At 37.6% G+C, this 17,478-nt stretch overlaps 1 protein-coding gene across 3 annotated transcripts in view; it reads right to left on the reverse strand.

The window, feature by feature from the left end:
* Window positions 1-2,041: 2,041 nt before the first annotated feature.
* Window positions 2,042-17,478, reverse strand: part of tmem178b (transmembrane protein 178B) — a 62,706-nt gene continuing 47,269 nt past the window's right edge. For all 3 annotated transcript variants that reach the window (XM_044107564.1, XM_044107562.1, XM_044107563.1), the window contains 2 exons: window positions 7,828-7,965; window positions 2,042-5,738 (listed from right to left, as the gene is read on the reverse strand). In XM_044107564.1, the coding sequence (XP_043963499.1) occupies window positions 5,488-5,738; window positions 7,828-7,965 (389 nt within the window). In that variant the 3' untranslated portion in view covers window positions 2,042-5,487. The remainder of the gene's footprint in view (window positions 5,739-7,827; window positions 7,966-17,478) is intronic.

The raw sequence follows: 17,478 nt of genomic DNA on the forward strand, positions 1-17,478 counted from the left end.
GACTCTGGGTTTTTGGACTTGGTTTATTTATCATTACATCTTAGTTTTCTTTAGGTGATCCTTTTGATTTTATTATTTGAGGTATTGAGGATTATTAATATTATTATTGCTTTACTTATTTTCAACCTTCACAGTGTTTCTAGTTAGGTTTATTCTTCAGTTATCTTGGGTTATGTTATTCTTGTATGACTAAGACCATATGGAGCTTTATTTAGTGGTTATAGTTAGATTATTATTTTATCCTTCTAGTTATTCCTTATTTCAGCCTCACTGTAGTGTTTCTAGTAATGTTTATTTCTTAGTTATTTCATCACCCTAGGTTCAGTTATTCTTACATGTCTGAGTCTAGGTATACATTTCTTTGGTGGGTCCAGTTAAGTTATTAAGTCCTTCTAGTCCCCCCATAGTGTTTCTAGTTTTCTTTTTTTCACTTTAGGTTTAGTTAGTCTTTTTGTCCATCTTTCTTTAGTGATTCTAGTTAGGTTATTTCTTTGTTTAGATCTTCTAGTTACTCTAGCTCTGTGTTCCTTAGTTCTTATCTTTAGATCAGCCTTATTTCTATGTTGGGTTTCCTCAGTTTTCCACTCATGTTCTTTTCGCTTTCTGGTTATTTTACTGTCCCTATCTTAGTGTCTCTTAGTATTAGATTTATTCCTAGCTCACTTGTTACTTCTACCACTCTTGTGTTCCCCTGTAAATCCTTGTACCGTAGTTTCTCTGTGCCATTTTCTCCTCGTCCTCAGCTTGGCTCCTTCTTATCTCTCTCAACTGCAGCTTGATGGCTGATGAGCTTAATTCAGGGATGGCCAACCCGCGGCTCGTAAGCCGCATGCGGCTCTTTGACCGGTTCCATGCGGCTCTTACGTTCATATAGTCGCATTCTGCCAGACGTGCAATAATAACGAAAAGTAGTCAAATGAACTGTCAATTATTGACAACAGCAGCACGCCATTACTGTTGGCCGTAACCACGCAAAAACAACACAAACAAAAAACAGTCTTTGTTTCTCTTGCAGCCTTACTCTTTCCAGTTGTTCGCCATCTGCTCTCACACAAACCTCCCCTCACCCCTCACTCTCACTCCCCTGTCCCCTCACTCTCTCATCCATCCTGATGCATTTGCGGACAATGCGAAATCATACACTCTAATTTTAATCTCTAAACAGGGTAACATCCAGTAACATTTAGCACATACTGTAGGGTTGCTATAATATCCAAGTTTCGCTTCACTTGAGTGCAATACGGTATTTTCGTCAAATGCGCATGTGCGCAGTTTTTCAGTAAGAGTAAAATCATTTGAGTAAACCTTTCGCGCTCAAAATGGCAGGGAAAGAAAGTCCCATTAAATAACACACGTAATGCACATAATAAAAGGAAAAATGTATTGTAAATCGTTCTATTATTGTTTGTTTATTTGGTTAAACAGAGTTTGTTTGCATGAGAAAGTGCACAGTGTTCATTGTTGAAAATGTCTGGCCTGTGGTCTTTGTAGTGTTAAAATAGTGTGTGAAATTTACAATAAATCTGGCTGAGCAAAAATATGAGTATGAGGAAAGGATGTGTTGATGTTTATGTGTGCCCATGCATATGATGTGGCTCTTTGTGGTAACTTGGTAAAAAATGTGGCTCTTGGTCTTTGTCTGGTTGGCCACCCCTGGCTTAATTGGTATTAAGCTCATCAGCCCTGGTTTTGTCTAGCTCTCTACCTCCCAGTATTTTAGCCTCTCATTCACTTCCATTCCTTGTCAGATCCTCATGTTCACTTATCTCAGTTCTTTGTGCTTCCCTGTTTTCTCCTTGTGTCTCCAGGTTTGATGTTCTTTTGGATTTATTTTTGTTGCAACTTTGGAGTTTGTACTTTTGTCAGCGCCTGTCATTATTTCAACCATTCATCATTAAATCAACAAAGAACTCAGCTGCTTCAACAACTAACATCATGACACTTCATGTACTTCCTGAAACCTTCTGCTGTGAGATCTCTTCCCAGTAAACCCACAAAGACAACTGGTACGGTGAACTGAATACAATTCTACTTTATTTTAATCTAGAACATGACGTACAATCAGACAATTTCTACTTTTATTTTGTCTTTCAATGGATGGCTCTTAAGCCATCTCATCATTAAACCACCCTTGTAGATTTTAGTAATGAGTCATTCTAGTTTTTGAATATTGGTTCTTTTATTCAATGAATCCTTAAAAATAAACAAAAAATACTTTCTAAGATTGGGGAACACAGACATTGATACAACAATCCAACAAGTTAAGACACAAATGTTCAAGTGATCAGGATGCAAACAGTAAATGCAGTTTTATTTAGTTTTTTTTTTTTTTAAGATCAGTTCTGATGACGACACGTTGAGTAGGAGGCATTACAGATGGCATCTATGATAGCAAAAAAAAAAAAAAATTTATAGCAGGTTCATATAAATATAATTAATGTCTGAACATGGGACTTTTAATGTACAATTTAATCTGTGAAGTATGTTGTTCTGCTTACTGTTTACATGAGTAAACTAAAAGTCAAATTGCACCTGTAGAATGTAAACACTTCAGGCGCAAGGTCGAATAGAATAGAATAGAATATCTCAAACCAAATCAAAAGGGATGTGCTCTTTTTAAGTCTATTGTAGGACTCGAGCACAACAATGAATGGCTCCTTAAAATTTTGTGATGCCCATGCTCTTAGGTGCTTCCTCCTTAATACCAATCAGATTTGAAATTCATTCATGATTTACATCTTTTACTTTGTAATAGGAAAATAAAAGCTAAAGGGAAAAAAAAAATCAAGCATCTGTATTATTTTCACGACTTCCAAAAACTGCATTTCTGAAAAGAGTTGTTGGTGTTGACCTCATGACAGATTTCCCCTGTCTTTTTGTTTGTTTTTATGTAAACTCAAGTAATTATTTAAACACAGGCTGTAGGCTAAAAGATTTTCAAATTAACCCAGGTAGTCTTAGCCTTATATGAAAATTTGCTTAGCAATGTGTCACATGGAACCGTGACCAAAGAAATCTGAGAGGGTCAATAGAAGTTTAGGTGTTTAAATTGCTTACCCAAATTTATTTATTACACATGAAAACCTTAACAGGGAACTACACCAATTTCTTTACTCCCAAATAGAATTTTAAATTATCCAACACTCAATAAATATGTTTCAAATATTGACTATTCCAAAACATCGATCCATTTTAAAGATTTGCTTTCTGGAGCGCATGGAATGCACATATGAGATTACTCATATTGCCCTTTTCCACTGGCACCTACTCAGTATGGCTCAATTTAACTTTACTCGATTATAAAGGTAATCCCAGTAGTAACAGTTAAGTAATACTTGTCCCATTTTTAGGATCCACTTTGCAGGAGTTCCAAATGTACCAACTCAGGCTAAGAAGGCAGCATCAGAAGATTGTCTGTTACTGGTTGTAATGTAATATGTTTATTTTCTTTTGTATGTTTATTGTGTTATGTTTTTATTATGTAAATCACTTTTAACTGCCTTATTGATTTGCAGTGACAAGTGTGACTCTATTGATATCTGCCTACAGGTACCAGTAACAGCAAGATGATTAGAACCCTGTAAAGTGATTATTGGACCAACAAGCAGAATAACGGCCGGACTGGTTCAACGGAACAGACACCATTTACAGACACCATCCACCAACCAGAGTTGATTGAACTTGAACACATCATTACTGTATTCCATAATGGATGATGGTTTTGTGACTCAAAGATTCTTCTATGCAACTTGTTCCTCAGTGGTGAGCTTACTTTGAATGAACAAGGATATTCTGAAACCTATGATGTTGTGTCTTGCATCAAGGCAATACTAACATGCTATCAATGCTAACAGTGTGCTCTGCTTGGATTATTCACTGTCTCTTTCATATATTGCAGTTATACATTATGTATGTTTTGTGTTTCCAGAATCTCTTTCTATGAGAGTTATGTCTCCACTTCCCTTAATTTGGACTCACCAAATTAAAGGAGAGTCCAAATTAAGGACTCCAAACTCCACTGCTTCTACCCCGATACCATCCACGGCTTCAACACCTGCAGCAGTTTGTACAAGGTCATGCCACACTCCATTTCAAACTCTGTGATAGTTTCACTGTTAGAACTGTTGTAATGGAAAACCACCTAAACCCTGTAGAGTTGAGCCAAGCCAAGCCACACTGTAGAGATGCCAGTGGAAAAAAGGCCTTACTGACAATACTGGTGTCAGTAAGGCCTAGCTGCTGCTTTGTGCTTTCTAAGGCAACATATCGTATAAAACCAGTGGCTGTATTTGGACAAACTCTCATCAGTCCTATAGTTTATACCACTGACCACAGACAAAGCTGTGTAAGTCATTGATGGTGACTAAAGTGAGTCAAGATTTTACTGATACATGACATTGATCTCCTGGGTCTAGAATACGCCAGCTGGATACATTTGTGCTTTCTTGTGATATGGAACACAACAGAGAGAGGAAATTGTGGACAGTTGTCCAGGAAATCAACACCAAAGCATGAGTTAAAAAAAAAACCTAGATGCTTTTTCACTGCTTCTGAGGGCAGCAAAATATTAATGTGAATATGCTCCCTTTTAAATTGATTCATCAGTAACTCAGACTAAAAGAAATAGATTTTTTACATACTCAATCTATGTATCTACTTTATTAAATAAAAAGATTTTTTGTATAGACAGTAAAATCACCTTCTTTCTAACATGCTCATACTCACACATACTCATAAAAAAAGCACAGAAAACATTTGCTCTGACAGTAAACTGCTGTTTGTTCACAATATGAGGGAATCAATAAAAAATTTAATAAAAATTGTATGTTTAAAATGCTTAATGGCATGTAAGATCATTGTAGGCAAAGGAATCCACCTGTACAGAATAAAAGCAATCCAATATGAAAATTCCTGTTACTTTTTTGTAATATCACAGACAATAATTAACAACAGCAGAGTTTGCATCTTAATCCTGCTCATTTGTTACATGTAACTTTGCATGGTGCACAGAAAGGTTTACTCAGCTGATAACCCTGGACTGGTTCAATATGGTTCCTGTGAGAATTCCAAAGAAACCAAGTGTATTACACCAGGCAAGTACAGAGAACCCATCCTTTTCAAATTGTTACTGTCCATTTTTACGGTTACAGCCCAACTTCAGGTGACAAGCTCCACACATCAGTCTGTTACTTTCTCCTTGATTCCTTTTTAAATCCTTGGAAGATTTTCCTATCCAAGGTCAATTTTCACATCTGTCCCATAATAACAAAAAACAGAATTATGTATTAAATATTTCTTCTAAGATCTTGAGTTTCTCATTGTATTATCAGGATAGCAGATTATCAAGATACCCATTTCAAACTCACACAAAATTTAAAAACTCTGAACCCAGAACTGATCAATGATAAGTAGGCAGATGACATGATTTGACAGTTTGTCTATTTTTTTAATCAATTGATGTAGCTGGTCTGTTCTCTTTTTCCAGCTTTAGCAGACAGTGCCATTCTCTTGCCGGGCTTTGGGGCAGGTGGATCTGGGTATTGGCTGAACAGATGGAGCCAGGGTGCAGAAGAAACCAGAGATGAGGGTAAGGCCAAGACCTCCCCAGGCGCAAAACATAGACCATCCATAGCCATGGCCAATGTCGTCAGGAAGGCCGTACAGGTACCGCGGGTAACGGGAAAGCTCAAAGTTAATGCCAGCAACACAGGTACAGAGGGAGATAATGCAGAAAGTTCCTGTAACAACAGAAGTAGAACAAAAGTTGATGTTTAGCACAGTTATTGATTAACAATCAATGTCTCCTCACATTTTGAGTTTTTAAAGGACACCTTTGATCATCTTAAGGTGCTTCTGTACTGCAGGGCCTGGCCTCAGGATGGCCTGCATTTAAACCCCTGTTTGACATCTTTGCATTATTCCCTATGTTGCAGTTCTATTCTATTCTCTTCTATTCTATTCTATTTAATAGGGGTAGAACTGATCATTTCAGTTCTACACCAGCCAGGCCAGTCCGATTTGAAGTTGGCATAGATTGGCATTCAGCTCAGTAGGGGGCGGTAATTGCACTGATTGATCTGATTGGCCGGATTTTCAGCTCATTCCCAAATGGGTTTTTGACTACTATAAAAAAGGATTCAAAGTATAGAAGTAGTGAAGGGAGAGGAGCATAAAAAAGAATAAAAAATCCAGGAAAGGGAAAGGTTGATAATTTTTTTTTCCTTTTTCTGATCTTATTATTCTTCACAACCCTCTTCTTCTCGTATCTGAAAATGTCCATAGTTCCACACAATAAAAAGTAAAGAAAAGTAAACAATCAAACCAAAATGATATGTGTGGAAAAAACCCTCACATTTACAGCTCATTGTCCTGGAATTTATAGCTCATTGACAGCAGATAAACCAGCTGTATGGGAAGAATTGCTTAACTCTTTGTCTTTGATAGCTCTGTTTCTATCCACAGATATTTGTGGCATAAATGTTAAGTAGACTTAATGATGCACAAAAGTTGAGACAATATAAAATTACACGATATGGAAATTAGTATGCTACATTAAAATGTTGTTGACATATATTTGTTGATACATCATTTTAATTATCAGCTCTTATTTGGACTCTTAGCTAAAACAGATGAAGAAACAGATACTAAATTTGGGCTGGCTGTGGTCCTGTGTGTTGCTTAGCTGTGATTTGGCTCCTGCAGAGTGACTAAGCATATTTTTTATGTTTTTATTGCCAAGAAACATAATTGGCTTTTAATTGCTTATTCATTATAAAACTCTAGGGGCACAGCCTTAATCCAAGATTGATCATAGCTGAGTGTGAGCTGCCTCTAGCCAAGCTGAGCTGTTATGCTGTGTGTGAAGCTTCCACTGGTATCCATGCTATAAATGGGACACACTGCTGCACAACACTTGGGGCGTTGGCACTCTCACTATGTTTATACTTCACTTCTGTTTAGAAGTGAGCTCAGAGAGCCTTTGTGAACCCTCCTAGGAAACAGAATATAAACTATAACTTTAATTTTCCAGTAAAAAATGAAAACTGGATGCCGTTTCAGCAAAGTTTTCAAGTTAGTAAACTTCTATTGAAATCACACATTTGCCCTGGTAACATATCTTGTTGCACACAAAACTTTGAGCTGTGGTATGTTTTGTAATATAATAATGAAAAAAAGCACTTTTTAAATTAATCATTCAAATTTAGTGACTAATATATAGTAAGTAATCACTAAAAAAATCTGTCACTTGACAATAAAATTTAACAGCGTTGATTTGCTCACTTGAGGTTGGTTGTCTCATTAATCTCGGGGTATGCTGTTAAAACACATTTAAAAACAGTTATAGGTTGTTGCTAATTGTTTTTGAAGTTATTCATGTGTGAGCATATTATGTTGACATGGCTCACACATGCTCAGTCATGTCAGTTTTCCACAGTCAAAAAGATATGATCGGAACAGGTGATCACATCACCTGTTCTGCACATAGTTCAGATTATCAATTGGCATAAAGCAACCCTCTTGTTTGGATTACAACTTCATTCTGATGGACCTGAATCAGACCATAATATTCCAATTGGGCTATTTGCATTTTTATTCTGACCAGCTACTAATTCCTATTAGTTATGTCCGTGTAAACAAGTTTAAGTTTAATCTTAAGTAGTTGCTACAGTCAGGCTAATGCTAACCACAACTATCAACTTACCATGAATTGAAATAGTAAATAAAAAAATGAGAATGTGTTTTAGTCTAATTAAAACATTGGCCTGGTACCACGTTTGCTAGAGACAGAAACAGTTAACTTGAACTAACACTTTGTTCTACACTCACCTCCCATGAGGAAGAGCAGGCCAGCCACATATTGCATGAGACCTCTATCCCAACAGCAGCCGAGCAAGCCAATGATCCAGCCAAACAGAATGATGGCGACTGCCATGCCCATGAAACCCGCTGTCATTCGTCGCAGGTCTGAGGTGGGACACAAGCAGAGAGGAATTCCCATAGTTAATATTTGTTTACACTAATTACTGCAGATGAAGAGTGAGAATCTTACACACTTTCAGATGATGGCCAGTTGAAGCTGAGTTTAAATGAGGCAGCACTTGACTACAGATGTGCTGTTAAGATTCTGCAAATCCCGTGAACTCTTGTTCACGGGATTTATGCTATATATATTAAATCTTACCATACTTGAGTATAGTTGAAGCCAGACTAATCATCAATATACTTCAAGTTTGTTAAGGATTATTTTACTTGAAGCATGTTATTTTGGAACAACTAGTTTGTGCTTAATGTATTTTTATTGTAATTACATTGTAGAAAATCACAATTTAAATGGTACTAAGTGTAATATCACATGCTTTTTTTGGAACAACCAAAAGTATACTCGGTATACTTTAAGTATAACACTTTTCATATAATACAAACATGCTTGATTAGTATATCTTAAATGTACAGTTCTTGTGACCAAAATACATTTAAAATATATTTAAAATGTCTTCTGAATATAAGCATTATATATAGTAAATATTAGTAGTGTGATCACAGTATGCTCCAATTAAACTTTTGTTTACTATAATTGCTAATGAAGTACACCTTTAAGTTACTTATCAATGTCTTTTATTATTCTGCATTGCTACTTTGTACATTATGTAACCAGGATAATTTTTCTATATTAGATTTAGTTTATTTATTTTTTTCTATTTTGTTAGATTTAATTTTATTAATTTTTTATTTAAAGGTTTAATTAAAATCCTCCTTTCCTTAATCTATTTAACATCAACCAGGCGAGAACAACATTGCTCTCGCGCGGGTTTGACGTCATGCGACAGCTGCACGTCAGCGTCCTAAATTGACAGCTACGGCTTATATGGCTGCTAATCGCACCTTAGGTAGGAAACGCTGTCGGACTCTGACGTACAGACAGGTGATTAATCAACCGAACGTTGTAAAGATCACGGTTGGTCAAGAGGGAACTGGCCAGGTGTGTTGCAGATCCCTCGCTTGAGGAGTGGAGGAAGGTTCTAGACTGCAGCAAGGATTGTCTGGCTTTATGCTGACCAGACTGGCGAGCTAACCTTTTAAGTGGATTCGGAAATTATAACACCTGTCATCTGAGAAAACTCTTCCAAACTGGTTGGAGATTCATCTCAACAAGTCTTCACTAAAGGAACTGGATTATTGTTTTCCCTTTCATCATCAACAAAGACTGGTTGACTTCCTTGGTATAGGGATCCCTTTTGGACTCTAAAGTGTGAACTAATTTGTATATATTGTAAATATTAATACAACTCACTAATTTTGGCACCATCTAGTTGTCTCTGTGTTTTTACAAATTGTCACCTCCTCCAGCAGACGAACCTAGCTAGATTTTAAGAATTACTTGGATAAATTTTAATTTGGATTATTTCAAACCTTATTAATCCTAGAATGCAAAGCGGGTTGCAATTACATGCTTCATTACACACTACAGTACTGCAAGCCAGTACTGTAATGTGTTTACAGAAGATCCTTACAGACTACATGTTAATGAAAATTAGCACAATAAAAAGTAAATGCACTGTAGAGGAAATGTGAAAAAATATTTCACCGAGACAGAATATTGTTTGAATTCAATGTCAAAGCATTTCAGTATTACAGTAGACAAACTAATATTTCTCCTTCCTAAGAACACTATATTGCCAAAAGTATTTGCTCACCCATCCAAATGATCAGAATCAGGTGTTCCAATCAGTTCCAATCACCGGTGCATAAAATTAAACATCTAAGCATGCAGACTGTTTTTACAAAAATTTGTGAAAGAATGGGTCATTTTCATTTTCAGGAGCTGAGTGAACTCCAGCGTGAACCTGTGATAGGATTCCACCTATCACAATAAATAGGTGAACAGCAAGAACAGTGCACAGAGAGCTTCATGGAATGGGTTTCCATGGTGACCAGCTGCATCTAAGTGCAATGCAAAGCGTCAGATGCAGTGGTGTGAAGCACGCTGCCACTGGACTCTAGAGTAGTGGATTCTCAGTGAATGCAGTGGATTCTCCAGCACAGTCTCTGGAATGATGAATCACACTTCTCCATCTGGCAATCTGATGAACAAGTCTGGGTTTAGTGGTTGCTAGGAGAACAGTACATATCTGCAGTGCATATCTGCATTGTGCCAAGTGTAGGGTTTGCTGGAGGGGGTAGGTTTTCAGGAGCTGGGCTTGGCCCTTTAGTTCCAGTGAAAAGAACTCTGAATGCTTTAGCATACCAAGACATTTTGGCTATTCCATACTCCCAACTTTGTGAGAACAGTTTGGAGCTGGGCCCTTACTCTTCCAATATGAGTGTGCACCAGAGCACAAAGCAAAGTCCATAAAGAGTCTGGTGTGGATGTACTTGACATGTCCTGACCTTAACCCACTGGAACACCTTTGGGGTGAATTAGAGCGAGACTAAAAGCTACACAGGATGAACCAACATCATATTGAACCCAACGAATTAGAAATGTGATGTCACTTAATGTCAAGTTTCGTGTTTTTCTGTGTGTTTATTTTGAGTTTCCAGTATGTCTGACTCTCCATGTTGTCCTGTCTCCACTTGATTGCTTCCCAGGTGCGTCTCATTCCCTGATTACCTTCTGTGTATTTAGTGTCACCTGTGTCTCTGTCGGGTCCTACGTCACGTCACGTCTCATTCGGCGTCGAGTCGCTGTTGTTCTGTGTGCCCAGTCCGTCTTTTGGTCTCTTGTGTAACCGGTTGATACCGGTATCGAGCCCTGGCTTTCGCTCGGCCATGCTGCCCGTTGTCTAGGACTTTGTTTGGACTGAGTTGTTTTGTTGGACATTTTGGTCATTAAATATATATTTTTCCTCACATCCTGGGTCTCCCGCTTGCTGCCTCACCATCTCAACACCAACTTTATGACACTTAAGCTTGTTTGGCAGTATAATCTATGTGTCAGTGCTACCTTTTGAAAACCGCTACCATCATGTTTACACACCAAGGACCTTAGAAGTTAGTGTCAATGCTAAAGAGTGATATCCGATTATTATATTTAATTGAGGGGATTTAAGTAGTGATACGTAGCAGTTGAAAAAAATATGTGAAAGATCCTGGTGCTTTCAGAAAAGCACCAGGATCTTTTCACATATTTTTTAAGCCTGTTTAAAAATACCTGTTTGTGCACTATCCTTCATGAGAATAGTATGCCTGTTTTAAAATGTAAAGCTGGAACATTTAGATGCACAAAAAGCCCATATTAGAATCCTACCTTCATAAAATACACATGGTAGCTCACGTTGGTCTTCCAAAACTCCAGTAAATACGAGGTTCTTGCTACACCAGATTCCTTCATTTGAGTATCATTGTAAAATATAAAAGTAGCACATGTTGATGCACTAAATGTCAGGAGTTGGTGGTGAGGATTTAGACACAACTCAGGTTGTGGTGAAAATAGTGGTTTAATGATGAATCTCAGAAGAATACAGAAGTCCAGGCAGCACAGGTGAGCAATAAAACATAGAGCTCAGTCACTGATAGTAACTTGTAAGGCACAACACTGGAATTGGGGAGACATAGGTTGACATCCGACCAGTGACGTCAGTAACGCGTTAACTTGTAACGCGCTACTGACATCGGACCACTTTTTTCAGTAACCAGTAATCTAACGCGTTGCTATTTCAAATCCAGTAGTCAGACTACAGTTACTTATCAAAATCACTTTGCGTTACTATCTTCTTTAGTTATTGAATCGTATTTCCTCTACTCGTCTTGTCGAGTGACCGACGTCTTTATGCAACAGAAATGTTAAAAATGCATTATGTTGGTGGAAAAACTGGAACTATTTTGAGTTTCTGTCGTCAAGTCCGATTATTATAAGCGGCTTTGGGCTTCATTTTTTAAAAGTCGTTTGCAAATTTAATGAGCAACGTGTTGCACCTTTTTGGGCTCGTTTTTGAACATGAAGTTACTCATTTGGGTTTTGGAATAAGCAGAGACTCATAATAAATCCCATAATTTGTCCGTCATTGAGGTAGTCTTACTCAGTCTCTCCCTGTCCATCATTTCCCGGATGATCCGTCCTGCTGTGTCTTTGTTAATGTCAAGTTAATATAGGCCTATTACCTCTGAATGACGTCGAGCTTCTCGATGTTTCCAGAAAACTGAAAACATCGAGACCAATACGAACAGCGCAATAAACGTGAAAACAGCCACGAATGAACGTGTCCGTAGTTGGCAATAATTATAATGGCAACTTAACGCCGATCCAGTGGTGGAGCTGCAGGAGGAGCTCTGTGCGCTTTGACACCAAATGCAGGGCTGTAACACAGAACCTATGGGGTCCCCATTGATCTGAATATTCAATGACTGTAATGATGTTTTCTTGCAAATACATTTTGTTTTCTTTGTATTAAGAGTTAAACATGAATCCTTCAGCCATGATGATATACTCTGCAAGCTGTTCTTTAGTTTTTCACTGATGACAATACTGCTCTTGTCTGATGTATAAACAATGGTGTCATCAGCATACATTTGCAGGTTAACCTCAGGACATATTTCAGGAAGACTGTTAACATACAGACTAAAAAGGACTGGACCTAAGATAGTTCCTTGTGGAATCCCTGTTACTATTTTACAGAAGACGGATTTACTATTATTAATGAAAATAAAATCAGATATGGGTAATCAAGAATTACCCATATCTCTTTCACTACCTTTAACCAATAGGAATAAATCAACAGGCAGCCCCAGAAAATATGAAAGTGGTCAGCCATCAGATTGTTACATCATCTGCAACAAAGCCCAGTTTCAGCTTTGGCAGTCTGAGAGTATGTTCTTTTGGGGGTTATAAAAAAACTGACAATATTCTTCCACAAAAATTCCCTCATATGTCCTGAGCTAGAGGTGGTGTTGTAGCTGGTGGTGGTGATGACTAAACATTTAAATAAATGTTTAGTCACTCATCCTTTGTCAGCATTATTGTCTCCCTTTCCAATATATTTTTAATATATAATGTTGATGTTTTTTTATTGGCTTCTAAGCATACATATATTCTGGACAACTTCTTATAAGATTGACCTTTTTAGGCATCAATAAAAATATTAATGAGGTCCTGATAATTTTTCCAATATTTTAATGCTTTTATTAATGGCCAGTATGAGCCATTAATAAAATGGGCCAGTATGAGCTCCACTCACTTTTATCTTTTCCCGGTTTTGGTATAACAGATCTTATTGTTTACTTCCTGGATAGTAGGAAACAATCAAGGGGAGACAGGACAACACGGAGACTCAAACACAGAAAAACTCAAAATAAACACAGAGAAAAACTCCAATCATGACAGTTTGTTAATGAATTTCTCAAATTTATTATTGTTTAACAGAGCTGTGTTAAATCTCCATACTGTTGTCTTAAGATGAGCATCTAAAAATAATTCCAAGTGTACCCCAGAGTGACACATCCCTATTTCCAATAATACAGTCCAGGATCCTGTATCTGTCTGCTCTAAATAGGAAAAAAAATAGTCAATTCTTGAGTAAATGGCATGAGAGTGAGAGAAAAAGGTGAACTCCTCAGCCAATGGATGGTATTCCCTCCGGATATCAATTAAGCCAATCTTTTTAGTCATTTTTCTTGATGCAGAGTTAATTTTTTAAAAGGGTTTGAGGAATCCAGTGAAGGATGCAGTTGTGCATTCCAGTCCGCTTCACATATCAAAATGCCAGAGGTTTCTGCCAATATTAGATCAAATATTTGATCAATAAATGTTTTATCATGTCCTGGAGGTCTATATAAATTGAGTAAAGTTACTTCATCTGAGTCTAGTGTTCCCCTCACCAAAACAAAACAGCCTTCTTTGTCTGTAATCTGTTTGGATACTCGGTAGTCCACATTATTTGCATTTAGTATTGCCACACCCCTTGTTTGTTCATTTGGATGGGAAGAATAAAATGTTTTTAAACCCCATTTTTTGAAATTATTTTTCATGGTTCTCTTTTGTTAAATGGGTTTCTTGCCAGATGATGATGAGTTTCTGTTCTCTCTTCATCTTAGCTATGAGCTTTCCTCTTTTGATTGGATTTTGTACCCCGTGAACATTAATAGTTATAAATTTATATTGTTGTTGGGACATAAATCTTTAAATGAATAGATCCCTCTAACTCCAAGGAGACCTTATTATTAAAACATAAGTAAAAATCAAAAACAAAGAACTTGTACCTCGAAAATGTACTAAAGGAACGATTTCCAAAACAAAATGACTCGTTAGGAAGTCCTGGGTGAAGAGAAAAGACCCAATGAGACTTTTTTTATGGGGGTGTCTACAATGCAAACCGACATAGCTCGGTATTAGTATAAGCTCGAATCATCGGTCAGGTACAAAAATATTTGGCTCTTTGTCCACACACTGGATCAGATCACTGTGATTGCAAATCTTACCACATGGGTTTTAACGAATGGCACTTATCTTGGAGAGGAGGCTGCATCCCCAACCTCATGACAAAATCCGCTGAGTTTTCTCCGTACTCTCACTCCATGTGCATCCCCAGAGTTGTGGAGGTGCGTTGTTTGACCTCCACCATCTCCCAGGACAGTCTATCCAGTTTCTCCATCGGTTCTGCCGTGGGGGGATCTTTGTTGCTGCTGCAATCAGGAGCGAGACCCCGCTTCTTCAGATCCTTCATGGTATCCACCGAGCTGTTATATGTGACCGTTTCACTGTCAAAAAACAAACAAAGCTTGGCTGGCAGCAGGGTTTGAAAGCGGAGACCCTTTTCTTTCAGGAGTTTTCTGATAGGGGCGGAGGCTTTCCTCTTCCTTTGGGTCTCAGTCGGATAGTGCTGGTCGAGCACGGACGCTTGGATGGAGGACGGGGAGACTCACTGGGAAGAGCACTAGGAGAACCACTGGGGGGCTCGGGCAGAGCAGATGGCCCGCTAACTGGGGCTGGAGCTGTAGGTACTGGAACAGCAGGAAACAATGAGACCGGCAGCTCTAGTTTAGATGGAAGCAGCTTTCCAGCCATTATAGCCAGAGCTCACTCTTGCTCCTCCATTGCCTCCTCCAACAGCTCAAGCCCAGTGAAGGGAGGTGCGGAGCCCAGTCTTCGAAGATCACAAAGTCTGCAGACGAAGTAAGGTTTGTTAATTTTGTGCTCTAAACGCGAATCCTCACCATAGTACTTTTGGGTCGGGTCCTTATGCTGTTGAGGTGAGGATTCAGGCGGAGGACCCAGGTTGTGATGTGAAAAAGGATGATTTGATCAAAGGTCTCACAGATTAACAGGAATCCAGACAGCACAGGTGAACTAAGAGGCAAGGAACTAGTGATGGGTCCTGCAACACAAATGCGTCGGCGCATGTGTCAAGCCCAGAGACCAAATCCCGTGTCGGTGCGCGTATTGCTTTCAACAAGTCACATGACCGATACAGGAACTGTTTCGAAATTACGCCGACGCGCCAAACTGTGTTTATAAGGAAGCGAATCTGTCAGCGGGATGCATTTGCCAAAATAATTCTTGATATTTTACAGTACAGCATCAACTACGGAGCCTCAAGACAAACGAAAGGTTTCGTAGTTTGGGACCATTTTGATTTTACTTCAGAAAATAAAATATTGGTTATCACTTTGTTGTTGTTTCATCCGGTTCTTTTCAGTTTCTGCTTGATCTATCTAAATCCAAATTCAACTGAAATTGACTTTCGTATTATGTTCTGCAGGTTAAGTGTTGCATATGATTCTCCTTTTAAATCATACATTTCATAATTTTATTCTTAAATTAGCCTCCATAAATAAAAATCTTTAGACAGAAAAAATAAAAATAAAAACAACCCCTCTATAAATAAATAAAAAAAGACATTTCCATCCATAAAGATCTACATACAAAATAAATATAAAAGAAAAAATTACATTTATATGAACAATATAAAATCTGTTTTGTTTAAAGAAATCCACCTCCTCCATGCTGAGCATCAGAATGAAGTCCCAGATAGGATAACCTCAGGTATATCCTACAAACTACTCAGTTGCTTTTTATAAATTATTTCATATAAATGTATTGTTTACTTCATTTTCTTCTACAGCAGAAGAAATTGTGTTAAAAAAACGGAAGAGACTAAATTTCAAAATGTTGGAAAAACTTGTTTTTTTGAATAAAAATTTGTGAAAAAAAAAAACGTCCACAAGCCTCATTCCAAACATGTTGACTTGGTACATGTTCACATTAGTTATTGACTGTATCGAAGAATATCAAATATATTTTGAATTTAACTGAAGATATGACTTAATACAGTATATAATATACATTAAAATACAATGACTTAAATCTTATTGTATAGATTAGGTCATTAAATCAGTCTTGTCAACTACGTTGCCTGTAGGCATTTTTAATGTCCAGCAGGTGTCAGTATTCAGTGACACAGTATCGACATAGTATCAATACAGTTTTGCTATGGGTCAAAACGATACATGAGGCCTCATTTACCCATCACTACAAGAAACTCAACACTGGTAGCACTGGAACGAAGCAACGATGACAAAAGACAGCAAAGACCATGACAAGGATCAGACAGGGAACAAGAAACACAGGTGGGTTTAAATACACAGGGAAGTTAATCAGGGGAAACAAGGGACAGCTATGAACAATCAAGGGGCAGACACACAGAAAACCAAATCCTCACATTCAGTGATAAAACTTACAAAAGTATTTAGTGTTTTATTTCTTGGAATGTTCTTTGGGTGATAGAAGGTCAAGTCTGTATTTGTCTGTGGGTCTCTGAAGGTTCAGGTTTGAGTCTATGACCAGTCTGTCTGATTACTAGGTTCTAGCTGTAATAACTGAAATGATGTGCTGATTCTGGATGGTTCCTTTTTTGGCTCAAAGTTTTTTTTAATTTTTTTTTTACTTTTTTTTTTTTTTTTATGAAGAAAGTTATGGCACCTTCCCACATTTATTTGTTATATTTACTCAGTGCTTCAATAGGTTCATGGTCACCTGTTAAAATTGTAATATAGAGCTGTGTATCATCTGTGCGGTTCTTATTTTTAAATTTTGCCATATAAACCAAGTACCATACTGACTTTTTTATTTTATGATTTGAGGAATGTCACTTAAAATATTTATGAATCAGGGACTGGGCTGGTGGACTCCAAACATGAAACCAGCAAGCCTTTTCTTCTTGCGTTCGTTAAAATAAAAGCATACAAAGCTGTTCACATGAAAGCTGTCACACTGTATTAGGCTAAATACACAGAGATACTGGAAACATTCCGTTTGTTGAAAGAAACAGTTGGCATGTGAAAGTCTTGTTGGACAATGATGATGTGTACCAAACACATTTTAGCACCCCAGACTACCAACTATCTATGTGACCTATGCCAGGAATTTATCCTGAAAATAGAGCATGTCGCATACAGAAGAATCTCCGAAAAGAAAGAAAACCGTTGCCAAATATTCAAGTTAATATACTAATTTGACTCAGAAAACGGAAACAGGCTTCAATA

This window comes from Gambusia affinis, linkage group LG23 (assembly GCF_019740435.1).
Source record: "Gambusia affinis linkage group LG23, SWU_Gaff_1.0, whole genome shotgun sequence".
Classification (NCBI taxonomy): domain Eukaryota; kingdom Metazoa; phylum Chordata; class Actinopteri; order Cyprinodontiformes; family Poeciliidae; genus Gambusia; species Gambusia affinis.